The sequence below is a fragment of the Colletotrichum higginsianum genome, chromosome 5, assembly GCF_001672515.1.
Source record: "Colletotrichum higginsianum IMI 349063 chromosome 5, whole genome shotgun sequence".
Taxonomy (NCBI): Eukaryota; Fungi; Ascomycota; class Sordariomycetes; order Glomerellales; family Glomerellaceae; genus Colletotrichum; species Colletotrichum higginsianum.
Window position 1 is genome coordinate 2,793,995 of NC_030958.1, and position 16,272 is coordinate 2,810,266.

Here is a 16,272-nt window from a genome sequence, read left to right on the forward strand (position 1 = left end):
GGTTCGTCCACACGACTAGTCATCCAAGTCGACGCTGCCCCGTCCTGGCGCTTCTTTTCCTCCTCTCCTTCCTCTCAAGCCCGCTCAATTTCATCTCACCTCAACCTAGAAAACTCCCGTCGTATTCTTCTCAGCCGAGATCTTATCGCCTTTACACAGCAACAGAAATCGAGAGACCATGGCCGCCCTGAGTGAAGCCTCGGGCCACATCTGGAAGTCAGTCCTGCTGCTTGTGACGGCTCTTTTCATATATCTCGGCACACTGAGCTACCGTTCATGGAACCGTCTCAGACATGTCCCTGGGCCACCAGGTGCCGCCTTCAGCAAGTGGTGGATGCTACGTAACACACTGGGTGGGCAGATGCATCTCGCTCTCAAGCGGGCCTGTGATGAATATGGTAAGTAAGCCCTCAACCTTCCCCTATTACATAAAAAGCACGGATGTCTAGTCCTTCTTGTAACCGCCCGGCCGTGTGGTTCAGCCCATAAGGAAGGAGAAAGGAGGGGAAAGGTCTAAGACACACACGCCGCCGCAGTCAGCCAGAGGACAAATGGGAGAGGCTGGTCATCGTTTCGACAGGCTGCTGACATGGAGCTCTGTGATTTAGGCCCGGTCGTCCGCGTCGGTCCCAATGACCTGGTAACCAATGACTCGGATCTCCTCCGCCGCATGTGGGCGGTTCGCTCGCCATACTGCAAGGGTGCTTTCTATGAGGCCGTTAGATTCGACCCGGCCAGAGATAACCTCATCTCCATGAGAGATGACCATGAGCACAATGAGCTGCGAGCTAAGATGGCCATCGGCGTGGGTTTCCAGTCCCTCTTATCATGGCCGGCCGCGTCTGCTTACTCCGTTGGACAGTACTCGGGCAAGGAGAACGAAGACCTGGAAGCCACCATCGACAGGCAAATACAAGCCTTCATCAGACTCATCGAGGAGAAATATGTCTCGACAGCAGAGTATTTCCGCCCCATGGACCTATGCAGAAAGGTCCAGTACCTCACGCTGGATGTCATCACTTCGCTGGCTTTTGGCTACCATTTCGGCTACGTTGAACAAGACGCCGACGTCCACCAGTACATCCAGATGACGGAGCAGAGCATGCCCGTCATGATGACGCTCTCCGTGTTCCCGCTGTTGGCAAAGTGGCTCCAGTCGCCCCTATTTCGCCGCGCCATGCCGTCGGAGCATGACCGTGTGGGATTCGGCAAGTTCATTGCGTGGGCCTCCCCTATCTGCTTCTGTTGTGTCCGCACAAAGACGCTGACAATTATTTGTCTGATGGCAGTGTTGCAAAGAAGGTGGTGGCGGAGAGACTGATGTCGGACAAGACGGTGAAGCGGCGAGACATGCTCGGGTCGTTCCTCACACATGGCTTGACCCGAGAGGAGGCCGAGGGCGAGACACTGGTCCAGATCATGGCCGGATCCGACACCACAGCGACGGCGATCCGAACGACGATGCTGTACCTTATGACGTCTCCTTCATGCTACTCGAAGCTCGCCAGGGAGGTTCGAGAGGCAGCCCAGTCGGGCGCAATCTCGTCACCTACCACCAACAGTGAGGCTGGTAATCTCCGCTACCTTCAGGCTGTCATCAAGGAGGGCCTGCGGGTTTTCCCTCCCGTCACGGGTCTCATGTCGACGACGGTTCCAAAGGGCGGCGACTTCATGCACGGTATGAGCATTCCCGAGGGCACGGATATCGGATGGACAGCGTTTGGTGTGCTCCGCTGCAAGGAAGTTTACGGCGCGGACGCGGACGTCTTCCGACCGGAACGGTGGCTCGAAGCGGGCGAGGACCAGCTCAAGAATATGGTGGCGCAGTGGGAGTTGGTGTTCAAGTATGGCAAGTGGCAGTGCCTGGGCAAGACAGTTGCTCTCATGGAGCTGAACAAGGTGTTTGCCGAAGTGAGTTATGAGACTGGAGGGTAGACAAGCACGACTAACCTGTACAGCTCCTTCGCCGATTCGACTTTTCCCTGGTGGACCCGGCTACACCGTGGAACTCATTTTCGGCGGGTATCTTCATCCAGTCCGACCTCTTAGTGAGAGTAAGCAAGCATGGTTAGCCGGGAGAAAGATGGCAAGAGACTCGCTGGCAAGGCATACAGAAGATGAAATTACTATTTCACATGACGGCCTCAGGATGGCACATATGGCCGAGGTAGATTGATAACAAAGAAGAGCCCCTTTCGCTTCCATGAATCGTTGAGTTTGACGCACTGTACTACCCAGAACGGACCAAGATGCAGATATTATGAATTCCTCGCCACCGACAGAATACTCAGAGGGGAGGGTCAGTGACGCTGGCTCATCCGCATTGCCGAGGTTGCTGCCATCTATTCGGCGAGTTATGCGAATGATAGTAGAGGGCTGCATTTCCTGGGACACGTCGGACTTGGCAAGCACTTTCTCGCTCCTGGACATCTTACTCGTCTCAAGCAAGAACTGTATCCAGAAACAGCGTGATCCGGTGGTGAAGTGTAGCTGTGATGATGAAATCGAGGGGAGAAGCGCCGGAGCAGCACCCTCCAGACGGTAAAGCTGGGGAAAAGACGGGGGGGGAAGGTGTCCCCCGCAAAGGTATATTCCCCCGGCGCCTCCCCCGACGCAACCGGCCTAACCGAGGCCCCAGACCGGCATGTCCACTGCACGACAGACCGACAGGCGGCCCGTAGCGTTACGCTACTCTCGCTCCGCTCATATGCCGCCGAGACTCGCGCGGACTTAAGATTTGGCGACAAGGTCAGCAGGATTGACTTTGCTTTTTTAATTTGCTCGGGAAACTATGTTTAACAATGCAGCTTCTGCATGTACAGCTAGGGAAATGACGGACCCACGATGAGCCCCTTTCCCAGAGACTACCCAAAGACCGCATCCCTGTCCCAAGATAACTTGCGATGAACCAGCAGGGATCGACAAGGAAATTACGCTAGACATAACATATGGCAGCTGCTGTAACAGCCCTGTGCCTACCCAGCGCGATCCGCGGGGTTGCAATACGAACATGTCTGGGCAACACCATATAACAGCTTCCGACTCCATCCGTCGGTCTGCTTGAAAAGACGCCTTATTTTCCCAAGCACTTCGCGTCAGCTCAAGGCAAATCCCCCAGGCCTGGCCCGAATCTGCCACGACAGCCATGTCAAAGACCTCAAGGGTTCTCTGGTTCGCCGGCCTCGTTGCCAACGTCGCCGCTACAGACCTCGAGGGGTTCATCACCCAGCAGAGGGGCATCGCTCTTGAGAGCGCTCTGAACAACATCGGTTCCAATGGTTCCTGGGTCCCAGGTGCCAGCGCTGGCGTCGTTGTAGCCAGCCCATCCAAGGCTGACCCCGACTGTAGGTCCGACTCTCGTCATTTTTCGGTCTTGTCTAATGCCATCAGATTTCTACACCTGGACACGTGATGCCGCGTTGACAATGAAGATGATTGTCGACGAGCTCATTTTCGGCCACAAGGAGCTTCAGATCTACGTCGAGGACTACTACCGCTCCCAGGCTGTTCTGCAGACCGTCACGAATCCTTCTGGGTCCTTCCTGCCGTCTGGCCGCGGTCTGGGCGAGGCCAAGTACACCGTCAATGGCTCACGCTTCAACGGCGCATGGGGTCGTCCACAGAGAGACGGCCCGGCATTGCGGGCCATTACCCTCATCACCTACTCCCACTGGCTTCTGGACAACGGTGAGCAAGCCAAGGCCAAAGACATCATCTGGCCCATCATTGCCAACGATCTGTCCTATACCGGCCAGTACTGGTATGGACCGGTACCCGTTCCGCGAAGTCAGACCCCTTGCTGACACAACGTAGGAACTCGACGGGCTTCGATCTCTGGGAGGAGGTCTTAGGCTCCAGCTTCTTCACGACCCAGAACCAATACCGCGCCCTTGTCGAGGGTGCATCGCTCGCGAAGTCTCTCGGCGTCGAGTGCACAGGGTGTGAGCTGGCACCCGACGTCTTGTGCTTCCTTCAATCGTTCTGGAACGGCAACGAGGGGTACTACACCGCCAACACCAACACTCAAGTTCAGCGCTCAGGCAAGGACGCCAACGTCATGCTGGGGTCCATCTCCGTCTTCGACATCACCGCCAGTTGCGAAGACCCGTCAATCCAGCCATGCCACAGCCGATCATTGAGCAGCTTCAAGGTGTTGGTCGACTCTTTCCGCAACGCAAGTCTATACCCCATCAACGAGGGCATTTCCCAGGACAAGGGCGTTGCTCTTGGCCGCTACACCGAGGACATTTATTTTAACGGAAATCCTTGGTGAGTTTGCACAAACCTCCGGCTAGCACACGCCATGTTCATTTGTTCTTAGGTACCTCATCACCCTCGGTGCCGCCGAGTTCCTTTACGATGCATTGGCCCAGTGGGATGCGCAGGGCCATATCAAGGTAGACGCGACCTCACTGCCCTTCTTCGCCGACTTGTACCCGTCCGTCAGGGAGATAGCCTACCACAAGAACAGCAACGCATCTGGCGCCTACACCAGCATCACCGGCGCCGTCAGGGCCTATGCCGACTCCTTCATCGAAGTCGCACAAAAGTACACTCCTGCCAATGGCTCTCTCGCCGAGCAATTCGACAAGGCAACGGGCGCCCCCCTCTCGGCACGCGACCTCACCTGGTCCTACGCCTCTTTCATCACTATGGCCGAGCGCCGTGCCGGCCAGTACCCCCCCAGCTGGGTACCCGCCTCGGTCGAAGTGCCGGCTACCTGCGCCGCCTCCTCAACCACGGGCGTTTACGTCCCCGCCGTGGCGGCCGGCGCGCCTGATGTGACTGGCACCTGCACCCACCCCGTAACGTTCCTCGTCAACGCTACGACCTACTTCGGGGAGAATCTCTACATCCTCGGAGACATCGCCGATTTCGGCTCGTGGAACGTCGAGAACGCACAGCCCATGACGGCATCCGGCTACACGGCCGAAAGGCCGTTGTGGAGCGCCGAGGTCGAGCTGCCCGGTGGTCAGAACATAAGCTACGTCTACGTGAGGCGCCAGAATTGCGATCAGGGCTACATCTACGAGGAGACGAACCGCACGCTGACGGTGCCCCCCTGCAATTCGACACAAAAGGTGGCGACGGACGACGCCTGGGTGGGCCGTCAAGGATCGAGTGGCAGCTGCTAGACTTGACGTGTTGTCACCGGTGTACCGAAGTAGGATGAGTATGAGAAAAACCGTGGAGAGCGTCTTTTTATTTTTTTGGCTTTCACGAAGCGTTCTGCTCAATACACACAACAATGAAACTCTTCTCCAAAAGAAGAAGAAACACCACTCGCTCAGTTGCCAAACATGCTTCCGTCCGGGTTGCCCATCATGCTCGACCCTCCCATGCTATTACTGTTCATTGGGAAGCCCCCAAACCCCCCTCCGAACGCGGCATATGTATCCATATCGTATCCCTGCATCAGGTAGCTCCAGTCCATGTCCACGACATCATTGTCGGGCGCCGGCGGGCCGTGCATCGCTGGCGTTTCCGCACTCACAGACGGCGGCGTCATCATCATATTCTGTGGCAGCTGCATGGACCCAAGCTGCGAGGTCCCGCTTACCGGCGCAACCCGTGCCGCCGGCTGCGGGATGCCGACACCCATCTCCGGCCCGGGTTGGCCGCTGCGCTGCTTCTTCCCCATCTTCTCCGCCCGCTGCCGGAGCCGCGTGATCCACATGGGCTCCTGCACCGGTTTGCCGATTTGTTGCTGCCCGGCTTCATGGGCGTCCCAGGCTTTGATAAAGAGGTTGCCGAACGCGATGTGCATGGGGCTGTGCAGCGTGCTCATGAGACCGCGTCGGTCGTGGTTCTCGGCGATGGCATCCCACGCGCGCTCAACCATGGGTCCCGTCAGCCGGTGGCGTAGCTCCGTCACCAGAAACATGTACGCCGGGAACGGAAAGTGCAGGTAGGTATACCATTTGTAGCCCTGCAGACTGTCGGCGGCCTGGACGACATTGTCGTACTCGATCATCTGGATGGCCTCGAGAAAGAGCGTGTCGCGCTCGTGGTCCGCCAGCGTAGTTGCCTCGCCATTACCCATACGCACGAGAAACGAGATCACGCGCATCTTGCACAGGGCCTGCCGCGTCATGGTGAGGGTGAAGAAGTGTAGCGGGATCTTGGGATCACACCACTTCAGGTATGTGCCCTCGATGTGCGCGAAGAATCCATCGAGTGTGTAAGATTGGTCCTGGCCAGCCATGCGGACAGTCGGAACCGGTCGCGGCGCGGCGGCAGACCCGGGGACGCCGTCCTTGTCGCCGTGTCTTTGGGGGTCACGCATGGTGTCAATGCTGATGGCCATCGCAAGCTCCGTCCGGATGAGGACGAATAGCATCTCGGTCACGCCCTGGTGCGGGGTCGGGGCGTCTTTGCCGTTGACGTGAAGGTCTGTATCGTTGATGTTCAGGGGCAGCTTGCAGTCCCCGGCAGTAGACAATGCTGTCACAGTCGAGCCCGTCATCTCTCCTATCCGGCGGTCGTAGCCTACGATCGTCCACCACAGCCGCCGCCTCTGCTCGACCTCGTACGGCGACAGGCCAAACGCTGCAGCGTCCCGATGAAGGCCCATTCGCTGGCCTATTCTCACGGCGATCCCGACAAGACAGAATATCTGCCGCGGGTCAACGAACATGCGAACCCCAATCTGATGGTTTGTTGGTCAGCCATGTCAGGGGAATTGGAAGATGGCGACTTACCAGATAGAGCATGTAGGCCTGGAGAACCATCGTGTCGCTGGTGCGCATGAAACCGGCATTGACGAGGGCTTGCTGAAGCCCAGTGTGGAAAGTGGACAGGACGGTGGGCTTGGGTTCGTTAAACATCTTTGCAACCTCTGCATCCTCTAGTGAGGTGACTGCCATAAGGTATATGGCAAACATGAGCGATTCAACGCTCTTGGGGACCTTTTCGAGGTTGGCGCTCGCCTCGATGATAAGACCCTGGACTGTAGGCACATGTGTAATTTTCAGGAGGGGGTTGACATTGTTAATGTAGATCTGCCAGAGTTGGAAGATTTGGATGGGTGGCGGGTGGAGGTGCGTTACAGAGGCATTCCGACTGCCTACAATGAACGGGAAACCATCTTGGTTGTCGTACATCTTGTCAAAGGCATGGTGTATCGTTGAACCATCAACCTCGTCTTCCGACGAATCCCTGAGCAGTTCCTCGCTGGCCCTGAACTATGATTCAAGTTAGATGCGGCCTGTGGATGAGAGCAAGGAACATGGAACATGGGGTGACAAACTTCTTTATGGAAAGGAAACCATTTGTTAAACGGTCTAGATTAAAAAGCCGTATTAGCCCATAGATAAGGGGGGGGGGTTCAAAGAGGGGTTGGATCCCGTACTTATCGGACTGCGATCTTCGGCTCCCTGCCACAGAAGGGGATGTGCTTCCCTCGGGGGAGGTCTTCAGTCCTTCAAAGTCGTTTGCCAGGTCGGCATCGTCGTCGATTTGATTATCGTCGTCCATGTGGATCGAGTTCCTGTCCAAAGACTTGATGTTCGCGGCGATGGGATCGAATTTGACGCCATTCTCGGCCAAAAGGTTCTCGTACTTTTTGAGTCGGTCAACGAGATCCCGCTCCTGGAGACGCTTCTTCCGCCGTCTTGGTGGTTGCGGGGGTATCACCCGGCACTCTACCCTGGCCTTAACGCAGTTGGCACACGGCTTGTTCTTGTCGCAGCGCACCTTTCTTTGCTGGCACAACACACACGAGGTGCCCCTGGTAAGCTTCATGGCTGCCATGGGGTCGGGTTCGGGTGGTGGAGGAGCCCTCGGCGGGGGTGGGAGCTGGGCTTCTCCCGACATGGTATTATTATTATGTGGATGCCGTTGGTCTTTGACATGCGAAACGACGACACGCCGGGCGCCTTGCAAATGTCTTTGTCGGCTGGCTTGTTCCCGACTCGGATCCGAGGGGCGGTGTTGCAGGCGAAACGTTGACGGGATGCGGCATGAGTTTAATAAGGAGGCCCAATGAACAAGCGAGAAGGTGCGGATGCGACCAAGAAACCCCCCAGTGTACCTCTGGTGGATGGCAGTCGTTTGTGGTCAACGACGAGCACTCGGTGGGGGATTGTGTTATTGTCCGAGACACTATAGAGATTGAGATGAGGGCGTATAAGTCTGTCGATGTGGGCGATGAGTTGGATGCTCTGTAAACGCCCCCAAAACAGCCAAGCAGGAAACGTGGAGATGCGGGCAGCAATGATGGATTCAGATCGCATTTCGTACAGAGAGCAACGAGTATGACAAGAACAGAGTGGATAAAACAGATATGCAGAGGTCACATACGGGGACACCCGCCCGGGGGATGAGATGAACCACACTGCCGTGGTATCTTCAGTCCGGTGCAACTGAGGCTCTTTGTTAGCCTGGGTCCGATAATGGATCGCAAGGAGACCGACCACAGGGGCGAAATTTGAAGGGTGAGGTGATGTCCGAAAGTGAGAGCGACTGTGAGTGAAAGAGAGGGAGGGAGGGGAGGAGGTGAGATACCCGCCCGGGACCGAATGAGGTAACATTGTGGCAATTCAGCCCACGTTACCCATGGCAGCCTTACCCGTAGCGGCGTAGATGGTGGGTCAAAGCGTGATGTGTTAGCCAGCTTTTGTAGCCTACTTGACCGAGCACCCGACGCTAGGCCGTTAACGGCCTAGACTATCACCGGACAAAACATCGACCTCCGGTGCCTAAGTAAGTGCACCATGTCCGAAAACCACCGAGAGCGAGTTGAGCCAACTACAATCCTCCTCTGGACATCCCCATCGGCCTTGACAGGCCAGTGTTTGCATCTCGTCATGACATGAATCCTCGAGAGAGACATTTCGTGCGAGCTGTGATGGCGCCCTTCCCCTCCAATGGGCTTCGCTTTGTATCCTGCGCTCGGCACCATGTCGCAAGCAACCGTCCACCCCGTCTCTGCCGGCTGGATGTGCTAAGTTGGCCATATATAATAATGAGAATCGCCCTATTTTATTGCACAGTCAATGCCCTCTCCCCGTCAGCAGCCAAGCATCTGGCCCGAACGTGATCTGTAACCTGAGCTCTGACCGTGCGTTCGAGAGTCCGGATGAACCTCTAGCTCCTCGCCCGTCCATTAATCAACAAATTTCTCCCATCTGCCAAGACGATACGTTTCTGTATATGTTTTGTTTACCTTCGCAGTCTATTCAGAGTTTCGTTTCCCACTCGTCTGCTGCTGGCGCGCCACGACCTTTGCAATGGCCGATACAGCTGCAAAGCCCACCGCGAGCGATGGCGCCTTCGAGAACCGCGAGGCCCAGACATCGAACAGCTCCACGCGGACACTGACCCCAAGAAAGAGCGACGAAAGCCAGGAGAAGAACTCGAGGGATATTTCCGCGCCGGCCGAAATTGCGAACGAGGAGCCAAAGGAAAAGCGGACGGTCCAGGCATTGGCAATATCTCCAAATGAGAGTCAGCTCGATGTTTCGAAGCAGCCAGAGATGGATGAGAAGGCAGACCTCGAGGGGGCTGCACCGATCGGGCCGCCTGCCGAGATGGATGAGGCCGAAGAGAACTTCAAGCCGAGGACTGTCACATTCTGGCTTGTCATCCTGTCCAATTTTGTGGCCATGTTCCTGGTCGCTCTGGACCGCACGATCATCGCAACAGCCATTCCCCGCATCACGGACGAGTTCCAGAGTCTGGGCGATATTGGATGGTACGGTTCGGCGTACATGCTGACTACCGCGGCTTCGCAGCTGGTTTTCGGTAGAATCTACAAGTTTTACAACCTCAGAGTGCAAGTACATCAGGTTGGGAAAGGAAGGGTACTAGCTGACACCTCGGAACCAGGTCATTTCTTAGCAGCATCCTGATCTTCGAGATCGGTTCCCTGATTTGCGGTGTTGCGCCAAGCTCACCGGTACTCATTGCGGGCAGGGCCATTGCCGGCGTCGGATCGGCTGGCATCTTTACAGGAGCTATGATGGTCATGATTCCCATGGTCCCGTTGCACAAGAGACCAATGTTCCAAGGTAGGACTGATATAGGTACCGGGTAGGCACACACTGACAAGGGCAGGCATATTCGGCATGGTGTTCGGCCTGGCCTCTGTGATCGGTCCCTTGGTCGGGGGTGGATTCACGGGCACTGTGACATGGAGGTATGTCAGTGTTTAGTAACTTGGTGCGGAGGGGAAACTGACTATACGCAGATGGTGTTTCTACATCAACCTACCCGTGGGCGGCGTGGCCTTCGTCTTCCTTTTCTTCATGCTTAAAGCCCCTAAGCGGCAGCCGCAGGAGCCAGCGACGTTATTCCAGCACTTCAAGCGCCTCGACCCCCTGGGCTCGTTGTTTTTTCTCCCGTCCATTGTTTCCCTCCTTTTGGCGTTGGAGTGGGGTGGGTCGGAATACGAGTGGAACGACGGCCGCATCATCGCGCTCTTCGTCATCTTTGGTGTTGGCTTCATTGCATTTGCTACAGTCCAGGTCCTCATGCCCCAAACAGCCACAGTTCCCGTCAGGATTATCAAGCAGAGGACGATGCTGGCCGGTGCATTCTTCATGCTCTTCCTGGCTGGCTCCATGATGCTGGCCGTGTACTACCTGCCCATCTGGTGTAAGTGACGCCCTCGGCTTGTTGCAGAAGGTGGATGAGCTGACACATGCCACAGTCCAAGCGGTTCAGGGGGCCGATCCCGTCGATTCGGGAATCTACACCATACCGCTGGTGCTCAGCATCGTTGTGTCTTCCATCATCTCGGGCGGTATGACACAGAAGATTGGGTACTATGTGCCGTCCATGATCCTCTGCCCATCCATCATGTCCGTCGGTCTAGGCTTGATGAGCACTTTTCAGCCAGGCATCAGCTCGGGCCATTGGATCGGGTACCAGTTCCTGACCGGCTTTGGTCTGGGCTTCGGCATGCAGACCGTCGGGCTTGCAGTGCAGGCGGTGCTCCCTAAGGAAGATGTGTCGACGGGCGTCTCGATCAGCTTCTTTTCCCAGCAGCTTGGAGCGGCCGTCTTCGTTTCGGTTGGCCAGTCCATTCTAAGTAACATGCTGGTATCTGAGCTGTCGGGCATACCTGGCTTGCCAGCTCAGGCCATCGTCAACACTGGTGCCACCAAATTGCACAGCGCAGTCCCGGCTGAGTTCATCGACGTCGTTGTCCGGGCATACAACTACGCCTGCACGCGTATCTTCCTCGCCGGCATGGGGTTGTCCCTGGCGACTCTCGCCTGTGCGCTGTGCATGGAGTGGAGGAACATCAAGAAAAATAAGAAACAGCGGCGGGCGAAGCAGCGTGCCAGTCAGCTGAGACCGGGAGATATGGGGGCGTAATGGGTTGATTGGTATGGGATAATGCATGCGACAATAGACGAGAAGTAATGCATGAACGACGCTGCGTTGTCTACGGTTCTCCCGCAGTCTCAGCATCGATGCAACGGGCGCTCGAAGCCGCGCGGTTGGGATGAGTGAGGGCAGGCTCGGCTACCTACTCAGGTAGCAGGTAAGATATCCGTACTGTGGTCGGTAGGGAACAACTGCTTGGGTGGAAGCCCAAAAGCCCCAAAGCCTCGCCCGCACGCTAGGGCACATTTCAACCTAACTGGGCAAGAGCTTGTAAACCACAAAACTATCCAGGTGCCCCATGTACCTACAATCTTCAAGTACCTTAGGTAGGTACATGCTAAACAACAGGCATTTCCCAAACCCAGACTAGGTAGCTGCCACTATAATGATGTTTGTTTTCAGCGCTTTATTCTTCATCGCAGTGCCCAGCTGGTTAAACAAACCTCAGCTCTCGGTGCCTCCAAGCCCGATACTCGGGGGCTGCAGCCCAGTCTTCGCCGGGGAAATCGGGGCGGCTGAAGGAGTGCATAGGCTGAAAGAAGGCTTGACGCCATCAGCGCCGCACTTCAAGTCAGGTCAGAGTTAAGTTCAAGGCCCTACTTCATCCCCCCCCTCCAATCACCTCTCTATCGTCTCCAACAAGTTACAACCCTTGACCGTCCATCAATCAGCCGCTCCCTTTTGCAAAGGTGTCTGTCTGCCTTTGCCCTTTGTTCACACTCCCCAAACCAGCTCGGAGGATTTCGTCCGCCTCGGCACCATATTACGCTTGAGGTTGTTTCGGACTTTATTTCAACCTCGTTTGGCCCAACGTCCGCATCCGTTGGTTTGTCTGGTGTCGTTGGCAGAACAGTCGGCTATCAGCTCCAACCACGCTGCCAATGCAGCTCTCCCGGGCATGTATGAGCAGGAGCAACATTGCTTCAGACATCTCCAGAGTTGTCATGTCCAGTCGCTGCATTCCCCCCTACGATTTCGTGCCATTCCCGGTCTAGTCCTCGAGCAAGTCGAGGTTTCTGCCGCCGTCGCGAGCTACACTCTGGCTCTCAATACAGACTTACCCTTTCATCTGAGCCTTCTTTCTGGTTCTTGCGCCAATCCTCGCCGAGTGCCATCCCGCCAACGAATCGATTCCAGCAGCTATCGTCGACTCAATGCCACCCATGTCGTGTGTCAGTGGAAATGTCATAGTCACACCGACACAGGAATTCGCTCCTGCCAAACGAAAAAGGGCGAGTAAGCCGAAAGTCCGGACTGGCTGCCTAACTTGGTGAGTTGACACGAGTCTATCCCCGCCGTCGTCGACCAGAAAGCTCACTCCTTGGCAGCAAGTAAGATCTGCCCCCGTAACCTTAGAATAGGTAGAAGAATAAACGAAGGCCCGCACAATAGCTACTACTACCTGGCGGCTTGGCTAAAATGTTCATCGCAGAATCAGACGCATCAAGTGTGGCGAGGAGCGCCCTGCCTGTGTTCGATGCACTTCGACTGGACGGGTTTGCGATGGTTACGACAAGGCCATGCCGCCTCGTCTCAAAGATGGCGTCAAAGTGGCCGTCCAAGAACGCTGCCTACAGGTCTGGTCCGAGAAACAGGCCCTGCGTATGTTGCGGCCCATCGTCGCCGACATCGACGGAACACAAGCAGAGCGCCTTTACTTTCATCGCTTTCGTCGCGTAGCAGACGCCGGTCTCTGCAATCACGTCACAAACCTCACCAGTTTCTGGAGCAGGCTTGCACCGCAGCTAAGCCATTCTGATGAGGCCGTGAAGCATGCCATCGTCGCCCTCGGCTCTGCGTACCACATTTATCAGACGGCACCCCCGCCAGGCGGCGATGGCGCACCGCCGGGGGAACTCGAGATCTTCACGATCCAGCAATACAGCACCGCCATGTCCAAGCTCTCAAGCTACGCCCACGTACCGATGAAGGACAGGATCACCGTCACACTGTTGTGCTGCGTGTCGTTCGTATGTATCGAGACGCTGCGCAACAACTGGCGGCCGGCTCTGACACACCTCACAAACGGTTTGCGCATCATTGAGAGCCTTCCCTTGAGCATGCTCAACAAGCTACGGGATCCCCTGCCGTCCCGTGACGGGACAGGGGCTACAGAGAGCATGTCGGGGATGGATTACATCCTCAGACTGTTCGCCACCTGGGAGGTTTCCTGCGCACTATTCGCCGAGAACTTCAAGCCCGTCATCTCCATCAAGCTATACAAGGGACGCGAACTGGACGACACGCCGCTGGACGAGTTTGAAACCATCATGCAGGCTCACCAAGCCATTGTACAGTACACACGCGACGTCTTCGCCCTGGTCTGGTTGACTCGGGAGCATCAAGGCGACGACAAGTTTTGGTCTCAGCCGCTTCCTTGCCGCCAGCACGAGATATTGATGGACAAAGGCGACTATCTGACCGGTCTTTTTGAACGGTTCATGGAACGGCCCCAGGCCCCCGCAAGCGGCACAGAAGAGTACTACTCCGTCTGTCTAGACATGCTTCATTACAAATGCGCCAGGCTGCTGTGTCAGACGCTGCACCAGAAGCCCCACCAAAGACGGCAATCACCAGACATCGTAACCCAACACGCCGAACTGGTCTCAATAGCCACTCTTCTGCACCGAGGGCTAGCCGCCAAGCAGCGGCAAACGGACACGCTTCCTCGATCTTTCACTCTCGATATTGGTATCATCCCACCTCTCTACTTTATTCTGGTCGCTTGTCAGGACCCGGCGGTGCAGGAAAAGGCTCTTGGTATTCTGCGAGACTACCCACAAAGGGAAAATCTTTGGGACGGCAACGCGGTGCGCAACCTACTGGTCACTGTCGAGAATGTTAGTTACGGACCAGCGCATCCCTTGAAGGACGTCCCTCATTCTTTGGCGTTTGGGAAAGGAATACCCGCTCTCTACGAGAAACTCCAGGAACTGCATATCAGGGTTGAAGAGGACTGATTGAGATAGTTTAGGTTTCTTGAAAGCAAAAGGGAGGAACTCGACTGCTTGGGTCGATGCACAATGGGCATGTAAATCTACCCATTTAGGTACCCAGATACCTACTACCTCGCTCAATGCTCTATGCTTGCCTACCTACCTGCCTACCTAGGTAGGTAGTCGTAACTAAATAACTAAATAGTGACGACTGGTACGTACCTTTTCTAGAGTTGGCGGGGGCAAATGCCCCTACAGCTTGCTTCGAGTCAGCTGCAGTCCCCCCGACTGGCTGCAACACCACCTGCGCGAACTTTCATTGCACCCGCGCCGGGCACTCCAATCATCTTCTTCAACCCCCTTTCAACGATGCAAGATGGCGGCGTTTCACCACGACATACCTGCGATCGCTGAAGAAAAGACGGGGTTCGACCTCAATGTGCAGCATGGACACCAGGACCTTGTCCAAGCGGTAGCATTCAACGCCTACGGCGACCGCTGCGCGACAGGCTCTGTTGATGGAAAGATCAAGGTCTTCAACCGGCACAAAGATGGCGTCTGGCATCATTGTGATACTTGGGGCGCTCATGGAGGAGAGATTCTCGAGGTAGGAAACCCAAATCCCTCGAATCGAAGCCCGGCTGTTCTTACCTCGTCACTCAGCTTCAATGGCTGCCCCCGACCGTTTACCCGAACCTCATTGCCTCCCTCGGCATTGAAGGGCGCTTCAAGCTATGGGCCGAAGACCCTTCAGCGGCACCGGGCCGCCGCTTCAGTGCCAGCAACCGCGCGACGACGAGCAAAGCCGCCTACGAGATGCGATCCCCCAAATACCCTTACCGTTCTTTTTCCATGAAGCACAATGAAGAGACGCGGCACACCTACCTCGCTCTACTCGCCTCCGACGGCCGTCTGGTAGTGTATGAGAACGAACAGCCCGAGAACATGTCCGAGTACACCCCCACCGACGAGTTCAGCATATGCCCCAAACCGAGTCGCGGCGAAGAGATCAGTTTCAAGGTCCGCTTCGACCCGAACCCGGATCCATGCTACAATGCTCTAAGGGCGGGAGTGTCGAGCGACTCGTTGGGATTGGTAGTCGCTGGGATGTCGTCGGTGAAAGTCTACCGCTCCAGAGACGTCATCACGACATCATACGGCGTCGCTCAAACCCAGCGTGAGTTTTACCTCGCCATGGAAGTCGGCGTCCACCGTGGTCTCGTCCGGGATGTCGCATGGGCACCGGGAAACATCCGTGGTTACGACACCATCGCGACGGCCTGCCAGGATGGGTTCGTCCGCGTGTTCCGGATCGACACGCCGTACTCGGGCGACGGCAAGAAGTGGCATACATCGGAGCTCACAAAGCGCGAAAATCACCATGCGCAAACATCGTCCAAGACGGGGCAGCCAAACGACAAGCACCACCAGTCGGGCCTCAGCGCCAGCCTGGCCAAGTCCGACTCGCATGCAGAGCGACACTTTTCGGGACAGCCAGGCCAGGTGAAGCACATTGTCGAGGAGGTGGCGAAGCTTGACAGCCACCACACGCCCGTCTGGCGGGTGGGTTTTGACGACGACGGTCAAATCCTCGCCAGTACTGGTGACGACGGCAAGCTCGTGTGCTACCGTCAAACACCGCGCGGGACGTGGGCAAAGAGCTCGGAGCTTGCCATGGTGAAGACGAAGATGGTGACACCCTGAACAAACACAGCACGGCATTCTGCCACCAATAAGTTTTGATGGTCAACAAAAAGCTACGGTCATAGCCGATGCAGGAGTGATGACATTTGGCGGGGCAAAACCGGCAAGAATGCATATCCACTCGACGAGGAGCATGAAGCTGCCTGCTGCCAGAAGGCTGTGTTGTCATTTCCATGGAGCCTCAGCAAAACCAATGCTTGCTGTTATCCACCTTGCCGCTCTAGGTTGGGCCTACCATCTTCAAAAACGACGACTAGAGAGATGTAAGATGAACCTCATACAGAGGCAGAAGGAAAGC

At 56.2% G+C, this 16,272-nt stretch overlaps 5 protein-coding genes across 5 annotated transcripts; 4 read left to right on the top strand and 1 right to left on the bottom strand.

Moving 5' to 3' along the window:
- Positions 1-178: 178 nt before the first annotated feature.
- Positions 179-2,072, top strand: CH63R_07721 (Cytochrome P450; the record flags this gene model as incomplete). The annotated part of the gene is made up of 4 exons (XM_018302696.1): positions 179-398; positions 609-1,221; positions 1,290-1,911; positions 1,959-2,072. 4 exons carry the CDS (start codon positions 179-181, stop codon positions 2,070-2,072), a joined length of 1,569 nt encoding a protein of 522 aa, XP_018157474.1.
- A 1,073-nt stretch (positions 2,073-3,145) lies between these two features.
- On the top strand, positions 3,146-5,135 carry CH63R_07722 (Glucoamylase; the record flags this gene model as incomplete). The annotated part of the gene is made up of 4 exons (XM_018302697.1): positions 3,146-3,344; positions 3,391-3,760; positions 3,814-4,269; positions 4,322-5,135. The coding sequence occupies 4 exons, from the start codon at positions 3,146-3,148 to the stop codon at positions 5,133-5,135; spliced, it is 1,839 nt and encodes a 612-aa protein (XP_018157475.1).
- A 152-nt stretch (positions 5,136-5,287) lies between these two features.
- CH63R_07723 (Fungal specific transcription factor domain-containing protein) lies at positions 5,288-7,815 on the bottom strand (the record flags this gene model as incomplete). The annotated part of the gene is made up of 3 exons (XM_018302698.1): positions 5,288-6,649; positions 6,702-7,179; positions 7,352-7,815. 3 exons carry the CDS (start codon positions 7,813-7,815, stop codon positions 5,288-5,290), a joined length of 2,304 nt encoding a protein of 767 aa, XP_018157476.1.
- A 1,415-nt stretch (positions 7,816-9,230) lies between these two features.
- Positions 9,231-11,322, top strand: CH63R_07724 (Major facilitator superfamily transporter; the record flags this gene model as incomplete). Its single annotated transcript, XM_018302699.1, has 5 exons — positions 9,231-9,694; positions 9,829-10,010; positions 10,057-10,138; positions 10,190-10,596; positions 10,652-11,322. The coding sequence occupies 5 exons, from the start codon at positions 9,231-9,233 to the stop codon at positions 11,320-11,322; spliced, it is 1,806 nt and encodes a 601-aa protein (XP_018157477.1).
- A 1,532-nt stretch (positions 11,323-12,854) lies between these two features.
- On the top strand, positions 12,855-15,974 carry CH63R_07725 (Nuclear pore protein; the record flags this gene model as incomplete). Its single annotated transcript, XM_018302700.1, has 4 exons — positions 12,855-14,174; positions 14,384-14,445; positions 14,502-14,877; positions 14,934-15,974. The coding sequence occupies 4 exons, from the start codon at positions 12,855-12,857 to the stop codon at positions 15,972-15,974; spliced, it is 2,799 nt and encodes a 932-aa protein (XP_018157478.1).
- Positions 15,975-16,272: the final 298 nt, after the last annotated feature.